This window comes from Harpegnathos saltator, unplaced genomic scaffold (assembly GCF_003227715.2).
Source record: "Harpegnathos saltator strain DR-91 unplaced genomic scaffold, Hsal_v8.6 scaffold659, whole genome shotgun sequence".
Classification (NCBI taxonomy): Eukaryota; Metazoa; Arthropoda; class Insecta; order Hymenoptera; family Formicidae; genus Harpegnathos; species Harpegnathos saltator.
Genome location: NW_020230492.1, coordinates 583,137 through 602,601, shown reverse-complemented (window position 1 = coordinate 602,601; position 19,465 = coordinate 583,137). Strand labels below are relative to the sequence as shown.

General features: G+C 34.3%; 3 protein-coding genes across 6 annotated transcripts; 1 reads left to right on the top strand and 2 right to left on the bottom strand.

The window, feature by feature from the left end:
- Positions 1-116: 116 nt before the first annotated feature.
- On the bottom strand, positions 117-2,544 carry DNApol-epsilon58 (DNA polymerase epsilon subunit 2). Its single transcript, XM_011144431.3, has 4 exons — positions 2,418-2,544; positions 1,583-2,120; positions 770-1,453; positions 117-698 (listed from the first exon to the last, which is right to left on the bottom strand). Exons 1-4 carry the CDS (start codon positions 2,483-2,485, stop codon positions 423-425), a joined length of 1,566 nt encoding a protein of 521 aa, XP_011142733.1. The 5' UTR covers positions 2,486-2,544; the 3' UTR covers positions 117-422.
- Positions 2,545-4,848: 2,304 nt separating this feature from the next.
- Positions 4,849-5,844, top strand: Dad1 (dolichyl-diphosphooligosaccharide--protein glycosyltransferase subunit). The gene is made up of 2 exons (XM_011144434.3): positions 4,849-5,172; positions 5,558-5,844. The coding sequence occupies exons 1-2, from the start codon at positions 4,968-4,970 to the stop codon at positions 5,686-5,688; spliced, it is 336 nt and encodes a 111-aa protein (XP_011142736.1). The 5' UTR covers positions 4,849-4,967; the 3' UTR covers positions 5,689-5,844.
- Positions 5,845-9,107: 3,263 nt separating this feature from the next.
- On the bottom strand, positions 9,108-18,956 carry LOC105185151 (E3 ubiquitin-protein ligase AMFR). 4 transcript variants are annotated; one of them, XM_011144436.3, is made up of 9 exons: positions 15,932-16,420; positions 15,512-15,817; positions 12,619-12,876; positions 11,986-12,141; positions 11,165-11,487; positions 10,586-10,973; positions 10,139-10,374; positions 9,847-10,012; positions 9,108-9,779 (listed from the first exon to the last, which is right to left on the bottom strand). In XM_011144436.3, exons 1-9 carry the CDS (start codon positions 16,160-16,162, stop codon positions 9,771-9,773), a joined length of 2,073 nt encoding a protein of 690 aa, XP_011142738.1. In that variant the 5' UTR covers positions 16,163-16,420; the 3' UTR covers positions 9,108-9,770. The 4 variants fall into 4 exon arrangements, with proteins under 4 accessions (XP_011142738.1, XP_011142741.1, XP_011142739.1 ...); XM_011144439.3 differs by lacking the exon at positions 15,932-16,420 and adding an exon at positions 18,733-18,956 and having other exon boundaries at positions 9,108-10,012; XM_011144437.3 differs by lacking the exon at positions 15,932-16,420 and adding an exon at positions 18,228-18,954 and having other exon boundaries at positions 9,108-10,012.
- Positions 18,957-19,465: the final 509 nt, after the last annotated feature.

Here is a 19,465-nt window from a genome sequence, read left to right as displayed (position 1 = left end):
CGGTTAAACATTGATCTACTTTTTACGCTCCAACGATATCACGTTTGGTTTATTATGGTTAATAGCTGAATTTTGCTTTCAGCATAAGAAATTAAAATAAAATCAGAACTCAATCCTTATCTGTATAATATTATGTATATTGCCGAGTTGTAAAAACATACACACGCAAATATTATATGCATACATATATACAAAGCGATTCTAATTACAGGCTAGACTATAGTCTTTCCTAAGTGAAAATAGAAGAAAGTGGCGGAGAAAAAAAAATGTGTATTATACTATTCAATATAATTTACCATTCTATGATCAGGTTTTCTCCATGGATGTCCCCATTAAAAAAGTAGACTATCTTTTAGATGTAGACTAGTTAAAGTTTGTAAGGAAGTCGCCAATATTCTTTATACAATACTTATTATTTTAATCTAATCAACATCAGTATCATTCGGTAACTGGCAATCTTGGATTTGACTGGCAGCAGGCACGTAAGTTTGAAACGAGTAATTATTTTTCGAGAACATGCCTGGGTTAATCACATAGCAGTCAGAGTAGCTAGCGGTATACGTCTCAAAGTTGTCAGCAACGACAATAAGATCTGGTGTTGGAAAAATTTGTAAGGCATGATCATACTTCCAGTATACTGGTACGACTTCTAGTGGCACAGGTATCAAGTGTGATTGGCTGATGATGGCTCTGGCAAACTGAAGTTTTTCAACATTGGTGTTAAATATGTTGCATTTTGGATCATGGAAAAACAAGTGTGACTACTTACATGTTTAAAAAAGTCTTCCTCTTTTGGGAAACGAAGTGCATTTCTGCACATTTTTGTTAGCATGTCTTCCCTCAGTACTACAATCTCTTTTGTACAGTACTGTATTCGACATGGATTTGTGGTGAAAATAGCATTTGATATTGACTTTGTGACTTCATCAATGATGCATTTAGGCAAGGGAGGTTTAGGTAAAATTTTAGGAGATCCTAAATCATGTGGGCCAGGTACAAAAACGAATTTAGAAGTTTCCTTCACATTTGTATACTGCACTATTATTTTCACTAAGTCTCTGAAACCCGTGATCAAAGCTTGTATACTGGTCATATTTGTAGGAAAACTCAAAAAATGGCCACACAATACAAAAGCTATAGGAGGATAATCCATGTAACCTTCCAATATCATTCTAAATTTTTGTAAGACATTTGGGAAGTCCAACCATAACTCTGCTATAAACACTATTATTCCATCCTCATTATTTTTTTCGAAAACTTGTAATTTTTCTGACATTTTTAAGGATGTACTGTGTGGCCCACCAAATGTATTAGCATCACCAAAATCTGACCGGAAACTTTCCCATGATTCTATCGGAGGAAAACTAATATTTTCTACATGTAATATATCATCTTTATACATTCCATTAGCTATTACCATACAGCCTTCCATTATGAAAGCATCCTGAAAATTGTGTTAATAAGATAAGGAAAGTAATATATTTCTAAATAAAAACTTTTCTCTAACATAGTTCTGGAATTTTGCAAAATATCTTAGTAACACTATGTAAAAATTATAGATAAAGTACATCATAAAGGATATTGTATTGTTTAAGTTGATTTTAACAGATCCACTTGTGTCTTCTAAATAATACTGATCTTCTGTTAATTGAGTTAACAGACCCATTATGCATACATTTCCAGTCTTTAGCTCACTCAGCAGATATTCTATAGGTATTAAATTTATCATATCTGCTGGTTGTCTTTCAAACTTGGAAGACAAAAACTGTTTGTGTCTCAAAGTTTTATACCATACCATCTCAAAACGATGCTTAAAGATTAATGATTTGCATTGTACTTCAGGATATATCTTGTTACTGTCAATAATATACTTTTTTTTACATATATCATATGTTATCTTCGGTATATTGTATCCATCTATAACATTAAATACTGTTTCTGTATTTTTCAATTTATTTGGCTCTAAACATTCCTCAATGGCACTTTTTATATGTTCAGCTGTAACATGTGGATTATTCAAATTTTGAGCCAAAACTAACTCTATAATACGATTGAGCCAGGATTCACGTTCCTCTTCTTGTATTTTTAACAGACGCTTTGCAAGGGATACCCTGAGTTCCCTAAAAACCAATATATAAAAATTAAATACAAACAGTTATAAAATATATACATGGCATGATTATATTATACAACAATAAATCATATGTAAGGACATTTATAAGACACATAATATGTTTACTATAAACTTGTTCTTCAAATTGTTTAAAAACTTCCATATAAATATTCTCTTATCTATTCAGTCAAATAAAATTTAATAATCCAGCCAGATCCATGTTTTCGTTTTTTATTTGTTGCTTCTTTTTCTTCTTTCAACTATGGGCCCGAGATTTTTTATTTGTTGCGAAGTTAATACTTACCTTGGTAATACCAAACCATGTAATGAAAAATTCGTTTGAATCATCTGCACACATTTGTTGTCAGCCATCGCCAAATCTTACTGTTTACAATCTGGTTTATTCCCGGCAAAATTTTATGGAGAACGATAAATTATGGTTCGAGTCTCGATTAAAATCAGACTTTTAGCTGAGATTCGAACTACAACTTATCGGCTTATATAAAATTTAACTGAAACTTGGACATAAAGGCTCGTTTACAATAACTGTAAGAGTAAGGCCCTTTGCACAATACCAGGCAACAAGCAATAAGAATAAAAATAGACCAATCACAATAGATTATTCTTGTAATAGTCGATTGTGATTGGTCTATTTTTATTCTTATTGCCTGTTGCCTGGCATTGTGCAAGGAGTTTAAGGGTCAGAGCACAAACTTCTTCATAACGCATAATACACAACGCATAAGAGAATCAACCAATCAGAGTTTTTCATTTCTGTCCTGAGGAGGGAAATGAAGAAAACTAATTGGTTTATTCTCTTATGCATTATGTATTATGCGTTGTGCAAAAGCCTGTGCTCTTGCCCTAAGGCTGTAAGGCTGTAACGTAAGCAGTTAAGTAATATATAATGTCAGCGAATGAAAATATTTAATTTCGTGTCTTGCAACCTTACAGCCATACTCTTACTATTGTAGACGAGCTTTAAGCGTCGTCTACAATGGCAGTAAGCAGTAAGAAGTAAGCGTGAAAAAATGGACTAACCACATGGGGCAGTAAGAAATGGACTAACCACAGTTGATTATTTTTATCATAATCGACTGTGATTGGTTTATTTTTTACCGCTTACGCTTACTTCTTACTGCTTACTGCCATTGACCACGCTTTATAGGTCATTCTACAATACGTGTCGTAAGTTGTAAGCCGTAAGAACTGACCAATTATAGCCGATTATTTTTGTAATAATCGACTGTGATTCGCCAATTCTTACGGCTTACAACTTACAACACGTATTGTAGAATGACCTTATATTATATGCGTTATACAACAAGCTTGCTGTTGGACTTTTCGATCGATTGTCAAATAGAGAATTTCTAGAGTGCCTAGAGAAAAAGTTAGGCGCCCTAAAAATTTAGCCAATCGGAACGTCTGACAAGTTTGCATACGACTCATATAATAGGGCCCAGTTCCACAACTTGCTTTAAACTCCATTTAAAGCAAGTTGTGGAACTGGGCCTAGGTCTGTTTTTTATCGCTGAACTAGTGTATACTCGCGGACATAATAGTTGGTGAGCTTTTTCTAGTAATCTTCGGAACGCATTCCGATTCGAGAAGGATGAGAGCTGCTGCTCTGCCTGCGGAGCACGCCTGCGCAGTGACTCACAAAGTAGGCGAAAAATTACATATACGAAGTGTCGAATAAGTACGCATTGATGTTCGGAAGATATTCCGCAGGACTCGTCGTGGCTGCACACCGTGGATTTCGGGCAAATATTGAACTGGAAAAAAGATATATTTCAGTTCATAACAAGAAACATAAATTACGTTGGAAATTGCTTTTAATATATGTGATATATGTGATATTTGTCTATAGCAGAAGAGAATTAATGATAGGCATCACAAGCAAAATATGAGAATTATTTGAGACCAATATCTGTAGAATCTGTAAGAACTTGCGTAAATGCAGGTAAAGGTGCCTCATAGCTTCACTCCTCCTTTGCTCTGGGACTGTCCTTGAAACTTTGTGCTGGTATCGTGGACAAGAATAAGCCTTTCACAGAGATAGCGAAGGATGAGTTGAAGGAGGAGTGAGGCTATGAGGCACCTTTATCTGCATTTACGCAAGTTCTTACCTACAGATATTGATCTCAAATAATTCTCACATTTTGTTTGTGATGCCTATCATTAATTCTCTTCTGCTATAGACAAATATCACATATATTAAAAGCAATTTCCAACGTAATTTATGTTTCTTGTTATGAACTGAAATGTATCTTTTTTCCAGTTCAATATTTGCCCGAAATCTACGGTACGCAGCCACGGCGAGTCCTGCGGAACAACTTTCACGCGACGTCAATGCGTACTTATTCGACACTTTGTACATGTAATTTTTCGCCTATCGTTGTGAGTCACTGCGCAGACGTGCTCCGCAGGCAGAGCAGCAGCTCTCATCCTTCTCGAGTCGGAATGCGTTTCGAAGGTTATTAAAAGAAGCTCACCAACTATTATGTCCGCGAGTGTATACTTAGGGAACATAAAAAGAAATAGATATGCATCTAGGAGTTAGTGAAAGGGAGAGAAGAATAGAATAAATGCAAGTTAGTGCAGCCAGTTCAGCAATAGAAAACAAACTTATAATTAGCCTAATTAGTCTTTATTATCAATTCAATAGCTCGTTCAATCGCATTGAGGATTCGCCTTAACAGGAGTAATCTTGAGAGAGAAAGAGATAGAAATCGTAAAGAGAGGGAGAAAATATTTATGGCTGACATATGTGTCACCGGTACTTGCCACGCGTGTACTCAAGAGCTTGTTAAAGATTTTTCATCTTTTGGTAGTTTGTAGGAGTATCAGAAAAATGACAGCATTGACAGTACTGCATAAATTTTGGTCAGAATACACGAAGAACACACCTAAGAAACTGAAAATCATTGATGCCTACTTACTGTATGTGTTTCTGACGGGTGTTACCCAATTTGTATATTGTTGTCTTGTTGGCACATTCCCATTCAACAGTTTTCTTAGTGGCTTTATATCCTGCGTATCTTGCTTCATTCTAGGAGGTAATCACATAATTTATGTATTTCTTTACACTATGCATTATTTGATTCTTTTTTATTGACTAGTGATCTCATTTTTATCATTGCTATTACATTTTTGTCATATTGCGATTGCAAATGTTGGCAATTAGAGATTCTTTCATTTATATATTGGTAGCAAAGATATTATATGTTTAAGAACAGTTTATTTTATAGAATGTCTCTTAATCTATTATTTAACGAGTCTAGTCAAGGTATAAACTTGAATAAACTTACAATTTTATCTAGAAGAGATCATTTTCCCTGTAAACATACATACAGTGTTCAGCTGGATAATAATATTATTAGTTTTTATGTAGTTTTATAGAAGAAATAATGTGATATTTTAAAGTTGTATACTTTGTTTCAGTTTGCCTTCGATTGCAAGTTAACCCACAGAATAAAAATCAATTTCATGGCATAAGCCCGGAAAGAGGATTTGCAGACTTTATTTTTGCACACATTATATTACATATTGTTATAATGAATTTCATTGGATAAAAATCATATACAAGTATGCCGTATAATTATAATTGCAATGCATCAAGGAATATGGAATCGTTACAGGATGAATTATATTGATGTTGTATACAAATGTTTTTGTACTTGTGAATCAGTTACAACTCATAATTAATTAATAAATAATTTAAGTGAAAATAGATGATATTTATCCTTTATTTTTACATACCATATATATTTAACATACATTAAAATGTTTCGTCAATATATTTTGTATTACAAATTTTGATAAAACAAATTGAAATTGAAAAATATTTAGTTGCTAGTTAGATTAATCACAAATGATTAGTGGGATTATATTTATATCTATGTAACCCTAAAATTGTATACAAAAATGGATTATTATGGTAATAATTTAATTTGTATCCTAAAAATTCACTGTGATGTATGCTAATGTAATTTATTTTGAGATATAATAGAGAGGAACGTGTTATATATTTTATTATATATAATGTTGCGATTTGTTATATAGATATAATGAAAATTTTTTAAAACATATGTAAAGATAATGTGGGGAAATGATGTAGCTACAACAATCTATAATACAGTTTATTTGTCTTATTGGTTGTACAATGTCAAGTAGGGTATAGGTGTGGCATTACTATAATAGATGCAGGACATCTTAAGTTTATATATACAAAGATTCTAAGGAAAAGTTTATATTGTATCATAAAGATATAGTTTTAAGAGATTCAACAGAGCAATGTTACACACTTTTTTAACTGGTCAAACCAGTCAAACATGCCCTTCCTGGAAACGAAATATGATTTATTAATGCTCTTTTTACTTATGAAAATATAATTCTCGTATATAAACGATAAACAAAATCATACTAATTTATTTATTGAATTCGTTAAATAAAAAAAAAAACAAAATAGCACTTTCAAGGCTTTCAATAAAACTAGTGCTTTGATAGAATGTAATAAGATGTAGCAAGAAATAGTAATTTCACTTGGTGGTATACCAACATGCTAAAAACTTGCTTTCACAATTATATTTTTCGTTACATATTCTCTCTCTCTCTCTTTTTTTTTCTTTCTCTCTCTCTCTATTTATGTACTATTTAGAGATCGATAAAATAAATAATTCGATTAATATATTTATAAAATTTTAGTACAATAAGAATGTCGACACCATTAATAAAATAAGTTTTCTTATCTGTTCGGTGAAGACGTTTGCGAAAATGTCTATTTTTCACTCACGCACACAAACAATGTATGGATATACATAAACATATGTTTATATCCTGTAGATCTATAATTGAACATACGTACGTGCTCTCATTCTCTCTCTCTCTCTCTCTCTCTCTCTCTCTCTCTCTCTCTCTCTCTCTCTCTCTCTCTCTCTCTTTTTCTCTCTCTTTCTCGCGTGCGCGCGCGTATATGCACTCGGAGTATTTAAATGTAAGTAAATGTTCGTAACAAATTAATCACACGATCAAGCTAACTGAAGCTGCAAATATTATCATTAACATAATACACAATTAATTTATGTAGATTGCATTGTTATGAGAATAAATAATGAATCATACAATCAAACTCAGGATCACTCATTTCATCAACTAGAATTTTTAATGTGTTAATGTTAGTAATTAAGATTAACTATATTAGTTTAAGTATATTAGAATTTATTCATTATTAGGGCCCTCGCTATTATTAGGAAAATTCGTGAAGTTAAACCTCTCCGATTCGCAATTCTCTTCACGACATAATTAACAGAGTAGATTGGAACTTTTATTTATACCAAACAACATGACAATTATTTACATGTTGTAGATGTATATGAAATAATAATTAGCATGTTTCACGTTATCAGAAAGAGCAAGGATTGAAATCATATAATATATCATATATCATATAATTCTGACAAATTCAATTTTCGATACCATAGATGAAAGATTTCATATACAGGGTGATTCAAAACAACCTTCCATTATTAAAAGTATAAAATCCTGATAAAATTCTAAACCAACTTTTCTTCTTGCAAAATTTTGGCAAAAGCTTAGATTTTAAATTATTAAAAAAAGTAGTAGACCTATTGCGGGTCGGGTACGGGAGGTAGACAGGTGCGGCGCAACTCACCGTCAGACGTGGGCGCTAACGCGGAGTACCCGCAGCAATCAGCTGATCACACTACACATGTTATACACTAGCTACGTTCCAATATTCATTGCCAGCATAAAAATCTGTATTTTCTGTGACGTTAGGTGATTGTTATAACGGGCAAAAATTTTGGAAAACAGACTCGGAGAGACCGAGAACGTGCTTGCATGTGTACGCGCGTACAATCCTGGCTGTTTTCCAAAATTTTTGCCCGTTATAACAATCACCTAACGTCACAGAAAATACAGATTTTTATGCTGGCAATGAATATTGGAACGTAGCTAGTGTATAACATGTGTAGTGTGATCAGCTGATTGCTGCGGGTACTCCGCGTTAGCGCCCACGTCTGACGGTGAGTTGCGCCGCACCTGTCTACCTCCCGTACCCGACTCGCAATAGGTCTACTACTTTTTTTAATAATTTAAAATCTAAGCTTTTGCCAAAATTTTGCAAGAGGAAAAGTTGGTTTAGAATTTTATCAGGATTTTATACTTTTAATAATGGAAGGTTGTTTTTAATCACCCTGTATATTTGTCATCTTGCGAATAATAAAGAATTCCAAATCTAAAACGATCATTTTGTCGTATATCTATAGTATTTAAATTAACCCACGAAAATTATATCGGTTTTTTTGAAATTATTTCGATCTTTTGAAATGCCAAAAACAATAAATGACCCGGAAAGATTCACCGTTGAACTTACAAACCTCACGAATTTCTGAGCCCCATTTAATTCATTGCATACGAATCTAAATTTTATACAAGATTTTTACAACTTGTTACTATAATTTTCGCCATTTGTGCGAAACGAGTTTGTTTACTCTTCTTTTTTTCTTTTTTTACAAGATTAATCTAATGTCTGACATAAACTTTAGAATATAAGAAGTGGAAAGGAACATAATTCTGGAATATACATATTTCTTTTGTACCGAATTATTTAACAGATTACAAAGTACTCATGACTTCTTTGTATAATGGAATTCATAACGAAGCATGTACGTATCTGACGTTTAACTTGATTGGACATTATAGGTTCAAATACATAGTAGATGGTGGCCATAACCCAGAATCAAGAATCTTATTTCTTGCACTCCTTTCATAGAATATTCATCGATTGCTACATCTATGCAAATCGACAAATAAATTTTATATACGTTCAAATTTACACGCGCATTTTTATTTTCAGTTGCTAAACTTTCGATAAGTATAACTGAACCCATATTCACTGAATTGGCACGTGTCATTTTAAGTCATTCTTATGGCACTCGAGATACATATATTAAATTAAAATTTTGTACGATTATTGTAAGCAAACTTCCAATTTATTTACAAATGTTTTACGTTTGTTCGACAAATTATATGTAAGATGTTATATAAGAAGAGATTTAATACGAAAATATTAATTCTTTTTATAACATTTTTCTCTCTCTTTTTTCTCTCTTATAAGCGTTTTATCCACTCAAGAGTGATCCTCTGCTTTCAGTTTATATATTATTGAAATAGAATAATAGATAAGTATATGCAATTAATTTATAAAAAGGAAGCAATAAGTATAATATGAATTATTTTCGTACTTCGATATTTTTTTTAATCAAGCGCATATATTTACGAGGAAAACTATTTCCATGTAATTGCAAAATGTTCCAAAGGAAAAAGTTTTAGCTCGTTGAAAACTCGAACGATATAATTTGTAAATTTCGATCGAAATCTAACAAAGTTGAACTGTATAACTGTAATAACAATTCAAATAATTTATTTTCCTGAAACACATATATATTACACGTTATTACACGTGAGTTTTATCTCCGGTATATTTAAGTAAAATTACGTAAAAATACTAACTTTCCATCCTCCACTACAATTTAATCGACTCGTAGCTGTCACTGCTATTACTTATTCAATGCCATCGAGTGGTTGGTTCAATGCTAACTGCCGTTCGTGAGTACATCTCGTCTCGTCTTGTTCACAACCCCTTGATATTCTCTTAGTAAAATTGTCACATACACCTAATCTCTCAAATTTTAACTTCGATTTATTACCATTTTCGAGCTGTTTACAGCCTCGTCGTTCTCGGATTTTCGATGCTTCTCTAAATATCTTCTGCGCGCTGTCAATTGCATATGCTCTTTACGTCGTTGAAGTATAACTTCTCTCTCAGCGGATGACTTCGAGAAGCGTCCACCGAGACTCGAAAGTTCCTCTCCACTGTACAGATAATATAGATAAATTAATAATGTCGCAAATAGATAACACAATATTTTCATTTCCGCAGTAATACAATAATGAGATTACTATACATTCCACTTAATCTTTCTGCAACATTTCGCATACCTGTCAGCAAATGGAATATCGAGTCTAGGGTCTGACGAATTTTGGATTGAAGAACTGGGCATGATGCTTATAGTCATTTGCGCTAGGACGGATTCCGCTTGTGGTTCCTCGATTAAATGATGTGGTACAGTTAATATCCCATCTAATATATTTTCAACTGTCCACTCGATCGACCGAGTCATTCTAAGATCCTCTAGGATCACGTTGCCAGGATAATGAGGGAAAAGTTGTTGCACCTAATAAAAAAGTTCTTTTTTAACATTGAGCAGCGATCACACATATTGCATAAATTGGAATTGGAAGAGGACACAGTTTTTTCGACAGATTCTTATGAAATAAAGAATAAACAAATGTATAAGTTTCGAAAGATTATTTTATAAATGTCATAAGATTCTTAACCGTTTTAAATTCTCTATAAGATTTCCAAAAAGATGTTTAAAAAGTTACCTGTCTCGCCATAGCATCCATTTGAGAGTTAGTGTGTGTCAATGAAGAGATGTTGCTGCGCAATCTGCTATGCGAGACCTCAACAGAGAAGCTCGGCAACCAAGACACATATCTCGATCCGTCAAAGTGAAAGAAGTGATTGTCGTTTCTTCTTGCGAGTGCCTGCGATTCTGGTGGCATCTCCAGAGAGTTCTCTCGGTGATTCGCTTGCATACTCAAAGGTAATCGACAAGTGGGACACGATGTGTCCTGTTCTAGCCAAGACTGTAAACATGAATTATGGAACAGATGAGTGCAGGGTAGCTTACGTGCACTGTCCATTTTTTCCCAACATATCGCGCAATAGTCAGAATTGTCCACTAACTCATCCTGCGACGCCATGGGGTAACTAAAAAAAAGAGAAAAATGGGTCACTCTGAAGAATTTTGTGACGGAGGTTTACTTGTAAGGTAATTTGAAGATCGCAATGTAAAAAGAAAAAAGTGCGAATCACCCGAAATTATCGCAACTTCGTGAGAAGATTAAATTCCAAGTCATACATGTTTTCGTACATGGGCGATAACTTTTATATTTACGTACTTCTGCTCCATGTGATTTAACACGGCCAGGTAGTTCCTATGTTTGGTGATCCTACGCTGTATCTCGTAGAACAGATATCTCAATTGCATGCAGATCACTAATGACGCCATGCTCAGGAAAATATTGCTCCACAAGAGCATGTGAACATGATGAAGAGAGTCAACTGCCAATACGGTTAATTCCGAAATCAGTTCCGTGTAATAGGTCAAGGGACCGCGTTTGTCCCAGGAACGCTGCGTCGATGTGCCGGCACCACGTGTGTCATACAGATGAATCATATAGCGTATTATCACGTGTGCAGTACGCACTGTCAGCAGAATGTACTGTGAAGCGAGAGAAATAATTGCAGAGATGTGATATTTCCAGTTTTTCGTGTGAGTTTAAACCAGAGAAACCACCAGCTCGAAGTCAAAGAGAAATGTCAACTTTGCACCGGTCTTATTGGAATTCTTTTATCATTTCTTAGATATTCGGTTAAAACGAAGGTCAAAAGATGAATGTTTGATCAGAAGAACCGCTCTGAGCTAGGTAAATACAAGTGAAGCGACGTAATTTTGACAGCGTTTATTCGTTTCACACTATACGTAAGCATGCTTACGTTTCTCGCGATGGCCAGCTTATAATAGCATCTTCAGATATATGAGTTGTTTATTTCGCAAGCGATAGAACAAATTTTAAAATAAAATACGGCATCTCGTATTTTCATACGCGAACACTCATTCCTGAAAGGCTAATTTGTTTTTGGATTTTATTTATAGCCATGTCTCATTCGTTTAATGTGAGGAATTTTTTCAATATGTGAGATGCTCTGTTATATATACCTCAGATACCATGAAAACGAAGGTGTTGAAGGAAATGAAGAAAAAGGCTGCGGCGATGCAAAATAGAAACATGAAGGAAGATAGCGCAAAAATCGCCGCCAGTAAGCCAAGAAGACGCGCGTGACTCCATCCCGGTGTAGTGGGTGAGAAAGATAGCTGAAACCGACAAATTAAATGTTTCATTTTGCGCTTATATCCCTCTCATATTTTTTCTCGTTTTTCAATAATAATTTTCAATAAATATTTCCATGAGAATATCCTTCTCTCTCTTTCTCTCTCTCTCTTGTTTTTATACTACATCATATGTTTTTATAAAATTGTTGACTTTAAAAATATTTTGTTGAGTATATGACATTGTGATGAATATTTGCAATGATAATTTATATATTCTGAATGTATTATGAATAATAAACAAGCAATATAATGACGCACGAGAGAGAGAGAGAGAGAGAGAGAGAGGGGAGAGAAAGAGAGAGAGAGAGGGGGGAGAGAGAGAGAGCGAATAAATAAATATAAATTGACATACACGTAAAATCTTTATTTTCCCTTATCGTATTGTTTTTCGACCGGAATTTCTATTACACTGCATGAGCGTTGTTTTGTATGTTCAAATAATTGTTTTGTTATACTCACATATTCGAATCGATCCTTGCATAATTGGCTGAAAAGGTTCAGGAAGCCAAGTGCTGTGAACCATGCCCACCAAAGCAAAACCTCGTCCATATATTGGACGTTCAAAACGCCAAAAACAAAGATGAATTTATAAAAGATAAAATTCCAGAATTTGTCCTTCAGATGTTGTCTCTCTGAGACACGTAGCTCTCCAAATACCAGTTTCTGAATGAACTTAGAAAGGAGATTCAATACACAATGAACCATATTGATCAAAGTCTGTAAATTATAAAAGAGAAAATTGTGAAAAATACTATATACGAGAATATACCGTCTGATAGACGTTATTAATAAATAACAACTGTTCATTATGACGATTAATAATCAACAGATGATATTTGTTAATAACTAAAGTTCGTCAAATGTTAATCTTATACCCAAACTACATACTTACATTCTAAATAACAGACAAATGAAATAACTATTGTTTAATCGTTGCCAAATGTTAGAAAGGTCATCTAATTTTAGATTCAAACATTTTTTGTTTCAATACCCTGCCAAGTATCTCGAGCGGTACGAGGTTACATTTATTCGAAGTATAGACCGTTATAAAATCTTGGTATATAAAATCGAGAAATAAATGAGAGAAATAATTCGATAAAATTATACAAATCATACGTTTATCAGTACTGTTATATAGATTGTCTCTCACTTTTCAACTGCAAAAACTCAATTTTGAAACGACTTTTTCTCTATAACAATGTTGAAATTCCACTGTGACATGTTCAGAGTTAGATTAGAAAGTTAAATCAGAGAGAAAGAGAGAGAGAGAGAGAGAGAGAGAGAGAGAGAGAGAGAGAGAGAGAGAGAGAGAGAGAGAGAGAGAGAGTAGAAATAAGAAAAACCTTTTATAAATTCAATTTTGAAGCTGATATAGATAAAAAATTTGTGATTTTACAATTGTACATTAAAATACATTGCATAAAAATTTTAACTTTTACTCCATTTATTGAGATATTTAATGTGAAAAAGAAAAAAAAATTGTTTTGAATTGTGAGAAATTTACCATAAAATTATTGCAAAAGATCACTTCTTTACATGTAGTAAATCAACTTATTTTATCCAGTACATGTGAGGAAGGATACAAAGTGAGGAAGTAAAATAAAAAAAGCTTAATATATATTTGTCAACAGTTATTAAAAATAATGTACTTGTTGACAAGAATATAAGAGAGAAGAAAACAGTCGTGCACATAGAATACATTTTTACATAATGTGTGATACGTTTCGTTGAATATTTATATGCAATAATAATATATGCAATAATAATTCTTTTATTCATTGTATAAAAATAAAAGGGCTGCAGAAAATGTAATTAATTTTTAGTAGCAACTATTAGTATAACTATTAGTATAATAAAAAAGTACACGTAAAACAATTTTTACATATTACATTAGCATATTGTTGAATATTTATAGAGGACACCGGTAACCCCAGTAACGTACTAAAAAATCTTTTCCGACTCTCTTAGTCCATGATCGACTATACTGTCTAATTGCGACATTATTTATTATTCCAAAAGTACACAAAAAATCTCATTAGAGAGTTCACTTAACATTCAAAATATATCACAATGATCATTTTTACGATAAGAATCAGCAATAAATTTATAAACTCCCATATATGTCGCTCCAAAAATCACGGCCGTATTGTTTTACAAATTATTCCATCGACTGAATTAATGTTTCTTTATTCAATGTCGGATATATCACTGTGCTGATACAAAAGAAGAACATATTTTTCATACGAGCCTTCTAGTTTGTATATAGTGCTACGCAAAATCAACTTAGAACATGTGTTCACTCGAGAGGAACAATAGCCAGGAATAATCACGCAATGTAGTTGCGTAGCCGTGCAAGGCGCTCGTAACAGAACACGTAATACCATAATACACGAGGAAAGTAAAGCATTTATATTGCCGTAAACCAAAATTGATTTTACTCTTCTTCTTCTTCGTTCTATATAGAAATCTTGAAAAGCGTTATCGGGATAAGTTTGCCTCTTTCTATCTATTTTTTCCTCGACGAAAAAATAGAATTTCTATTTTAAATATCCTGTTTTGTTTCTCATATAAATATATGTACATGTCATCGTGATAAATCGTAACTTTGGCAGAGAAGTAATATACCTCGCAGTTTGTAACTATAATTCTTAGGACAAACACTTTGTGCGATCGATAATTTTTTAATTGTAAGCGATTGAAGATGAAAGATCTTCAAAGGTGCGTACAAAAGGACACTGAGACCTTATTTTTTATTAAATTTTAATCGATCTTTGTTCGAGAATAGGTTTTGAAAATTTGAAAATTAGGTTTAATTTCACAAAAATATATATCTCGACTTTAGTTGTAGAGGAAAGCAAATTTCCTCGACAATTTTGCTTAGAAAAAAGTAGATTCCATAAACTGATCAAAGATCATGAATTTATATAAGTGAAAGGTGCTTCGTTGCAGGGAAAGGGGAGCATTCTATATACATATATTATATTATGCACACACATGGATCTCAGAGAAATCGTGATGTAATCTGCGTTCGTAACATACAAGTAGAACCGGACAATGCGATATAAAAACTATGCATAAATAGATACAATTAGATAGCTTTCCTGGTCATATGTAATTCTGCTTGTAAGGATAAGAATTATGACAAAAAATGACAAATGCGCCTCCTCCAGAGGAATATATTAAGTTTATAACAACTAGATAAAATGCTGATCTAAAGCTGACGAAAGCGATCTATTGCTAATTTTCGAGATACACATCTTGTAAATTAAGAAAATACTTTTGCATAAAAGTGTCGCTCATATTTCTTCTGTGTACTTTTTTTTAAATTGGGAAATTAAAAATAGACACATACCCATATACAGACAGGTTCATCTATCATACATTCTAGGAGTTCTTTCAGATATGTGCCGAAGCTCCTTGGATCGGCCGCGTCATCTCGGGTGATAGTGTTAACACCTACGTCGATATATATGTGATTTGTCCTCCAAGCGGGATCCTTGATTATCTGTACGGCATAGTATATGGAGCAGGAGAGTACGGCGAAGCTTATGGTGGTGTACATTCGTAGGCTGGGGATCGGAAATCGTTCCAAAAATTCCATCGGCATATTTGGGAGGATCTTGGAGTCTCTCTGATCTCGTTGAAGTACTTCCTGAATCTGAGCGAACAAATTCACAAGCAAGATTAGCCCGATATCGTGAAATTCATTGGCCCGCTGTGAAAGGAAAACTTCTCTTTCATTAACGCGACAGCGAAGGAGAGAACAACTCACAGGATACCATGACAGCTTGATAAATATCGAGAGATGAGTCGCGTGTCGATGCCTAGTAACATAAGCGCGACAGGAAAATGCAACGTATTTCGTAGCGATCTTGATCGCGTGACGCCGCGATGCGCGGTTATCGCGTTGCATAGAGCCGTCGTCGATCGAATGCGACGAGTCCACGTCGCGTTGTCGTTTGCTACATTCTGTATATTGCCACGTAATGCATGTTAGAAACATGTTGCGCCATTATAACGGCATATTCTATATTCTGCATTGTATTCAGCATGACACAGTGAGAAGTCGGAAAATTTGTACGTCACACGTCCCTGCGAAAATCAGGCCCGTCTGTCTCGATATCTGTCTCGCGCAAATCGCTCTGCTGCAGACTAATTGGGATAGCGAGTTATCCTTGGCCTACGCAGTATGTGTGCGTGCTAAAAATATCAAGATAAGGCCAGTGAAAAAAGTGGGTATCTTGGGGAAATTATGAATAGAAAATTACTCGCGATATAACTAGTCTATGAGATAACTTTGTTTTTATAATTTTACATGCGAATTGATAGGGAAAAATTATTGACTTTTATTTTCCCGCTTCAATTACTGTTGTTACTTTTAACTGTGACTCATAGATTCTTATAACAGTTCTTCTAAGTGTGTGTTCTTCAATTCTTCCTTTTCTCATAACTCAGCAATTATAAGCTGAGCAAAAAAGTGCTTCGTAACTCTTCGTCGACCGTAGATCGACATGTTAAATATGAATATGTCTTAACGAGAAAAAAGTATAGTATAAATTACATTTACTTATCGTAAATATCGTATAAAATAAGAATCAAAGAAGAATAACGTTAAATTCACGTAACTTCAGATACGCGCACGAGTAATGTAATTCCAAATTGTTATTTTACGTCGATGTATAAGAGACAATTTTTTTTCTATATGTGTCAATGGTGCGAACATTAATTACCTAAAAAGCAAATATTATGAGAAAATATATTCTCATAGTCACATAATCATATAATCGAAAACTGGTATGTTTTAACCCATTATAAATCCATAATCTTCTAATAATTAATAAAATTCAAGTTGATAATGTACAGGCATGTGGTGTCATAGTTCATACTTAGAAATTATAAAAAAGAAAACTAGATTAGGTTGAGTCGATATATGTATCTTTCTTTTTCTTTTTTTTACTTACGCAATATATCCGGCTTCGCAATCTATAATTTATTTTTTTATATTATGTATTTCCTGCTTTCGAAATATACTAAACACAGTTGGTGATAAATACTGATATGGCTTGTATAAATAATTGCCAAGAGTCAGTAATATTCATGTCACTGATGGCACAGTTCATAGTACACAATTTTTTATTCAAAATCTTTCCAGAAATCAATAAATATATCATATGACATATGATCATAATTCTGAATAATTCTTTAAACAAATTGGCATATTGTGGCATATTGTGGCCCATATTCTGAATTCTCTTTTATCACTATAAGTGATTTTAAAAGTGACTTTAAAGTGGCTTGCAGCTAGTCAGGAGGTTTATAAACCACTTTTATAGTCACTTTTATCAATAAAAGAGTTTAGAATATAAGCCAATGTATATATATGGTTCACAATTTACAAAGTGCCACTGTCATTTTAAAACCAGATTGTCCAATTAATTTTGAATCGATCCTTGGCTATAGAAATGCTCAAGAAGATTATTATTTATCATGTGAGTATTATTTATTGTGTAAGTATCGAGATATTAAATATCAGAATATACTTTAACATTTGAATATTTTTATGCTAAAATATTATTCTAATATTGTGATATATTGATATCACAATGCATCACTGTTAAAAATATTCTAATTGTTTCGTCATTCCCCAATGAGATTATCGGGAGAGATTTGCCATTTTCCACTGATGATCAGTCAAATTTTACATTGTATATTCGGTTCTCGACGATACACCGACGTTTATCGACACGTTGTATCGCAGGTAGAAAGCGCCTTTCACGCGACAAAGTCGGCAAAAGGGTTAACGCGAACGTGTCGTTTCTTGCGAGGTGTACGAGCAGCTGCTACATGATAAATCGATTCGACGTAACACTTGTGCTTGCGTTTGACTCACGTTTTTCTTTTGCTTTTCATTTACTGGCGGTCCGTACATTTCTTTTGGTTACACCTTCTAGCCGTTACGCATTTAGAAAATATATAAAGTACATATAAGCACTTGTTATTCGTCTTAAGAGGAAAATGAGGAGGATGAGCCGCGAATCTCGAACTGCGAAAATGCAGAAACTACTCACTTTCCGTAACTGAGGCTGGATAAAACCTTGTCTCCTGCCGGAACTATATAATCAACATCGTTGACGTTACCGTTTGTCTTAACTACATGCAACCGTCACTGTCACTAGTACTTTGGATATAATCCGTTCACGTCGGCGGTGGTTACACGAAACAACGCACAAAAGAAGAAAACACCGGTTTGAGCGTAGCGAAATGAAGCAGGAGACTGGAGTTACAGGGGAAAAAAAGGAAAGAAACAGGTGAAGAAAGGAAGGAGTAAAACGAATCGGGGGTAGATTGGTAGGCAGATAGGGGATAGGTAGACAGGTGGATAAGTAGGTAGGTAGGCAGGTAGGTAAGTAGGTAGGTTGGTTGGTGGAAGTAGGTGGGTTTAGGTGGATGGACAGTTAGGTAATTGGATAGATAGTGAAAGAGAGCTGGGTGAGAGAAAAAGAAAGAGACAGAGTATGGCTTCCGCGGTCTGTCTTCTCGTCGCACAGCTTCTCGTTCACGATTTGTACTCACGTACGTCTACATCGTAAACGTGTCGCGAAATCTCGATACAGGCTCTCCGGAGCCTGACGCAATACGGACGCACCGCATCGATCAGCGCTTACGTGCAGGAAAGGAATAATCTTACATTGTCATAAATACACCCGCGACAGATTCACCGCGACAATACGACATCTCGCGATTCGATTACAACTGCGAGAGATATCGCGGCCGACATCGTTCGGTAATAGCTGGAAACTCACAGGAGCACTATATCACACCGATACTGTCGGTCCGACATTGCACTGAGGGAACCCCAAAGTCACTCGGTAACATTGTGAAAATTCTGAACGATTCTAAATACAGCAAGTATCAAGAGATGTCGTTGATATATAAAGAAGTGCAAATGCTGCGCGCATGAAACACCGGGACGTTTTATTGGCTATATATTATCTTCAGATAATGTAAAGCCAGCGGCACACGGTGCTTGTTTTCGTGCTAGATTGCTTGCTGATGAAAATACTGCGTTCTGATTGGTGCATTTCCATTCATCTTCGGAAATGTACCAATCAGAACGCAGTATTTTCATCCAGCAAGCAATCCAGCACGAAAACAAGATCGTGTGCCGCTGGCTTAACTTATTGCACTAGTTACGCAGTGCAGCTAAAAAGAACAGACCAATTATGTCCGCGAATGTATTGTGCCCTCAGTGAAAAATATAGCACACTACGCACAGTATAGATGTCTCCTCTAACGCATTCTATCT

Coding starts and splice junctions, on each gene's coding strand:
- LOC105185151 (XM_011144435.3), bottom strand. CDS start 16,162: ATGTTTCTAACATGCATTACGTGGCAATATACAGAATGTAGCAAACGA. Junction 12,877..15,511: donor ATGAACCTGTCTGTATATGG/GTATGTGTCTAT, acceptor TATAATTTACAG/ACTTTGATCAATATGGTTCA. Junction 11,488..11,985: donor TCGTTTTCATGGTATCTGAG/GTATATATAACA, acceptor CTCGCTTCACAG/TACATTCTGCTGACAGTGCG.
- DNApol-epsilon58 (XM_011144431.3), bottom strand. CDS start 2,485: ATGGCTGACAACAAATGTGTGCAGATGATTCAAACGAATTTTTCATTA. Junction 2,121..2,417: donor CATGGTTTGGTATTACCAAG/GTAAGTATTAAC, acceptor ATTGGTTTTTAG/GGAACTCAGGGTATCCCTTG. Junction 1,454..1,582: donor AAATCAACTTAAACAATACA/ATATCCTTTATG, acceptor TCTTATTAACAC/AATTTTCAGGATGCTTTCAT.
- Dad1 (XM_011144434.3), top strand. CDS start 4,968: ATGACAGCATTGACAGTACTGCATAAATTTTGGTCAGAATACACGAAG. Junction 5,173..5,557: donor ATCTTGCTTCATTCTAGGAG/GTAATCACATAA, acceptor ACTTTGTTTCAG/TTTGCCTTCGATTGCAAGTT.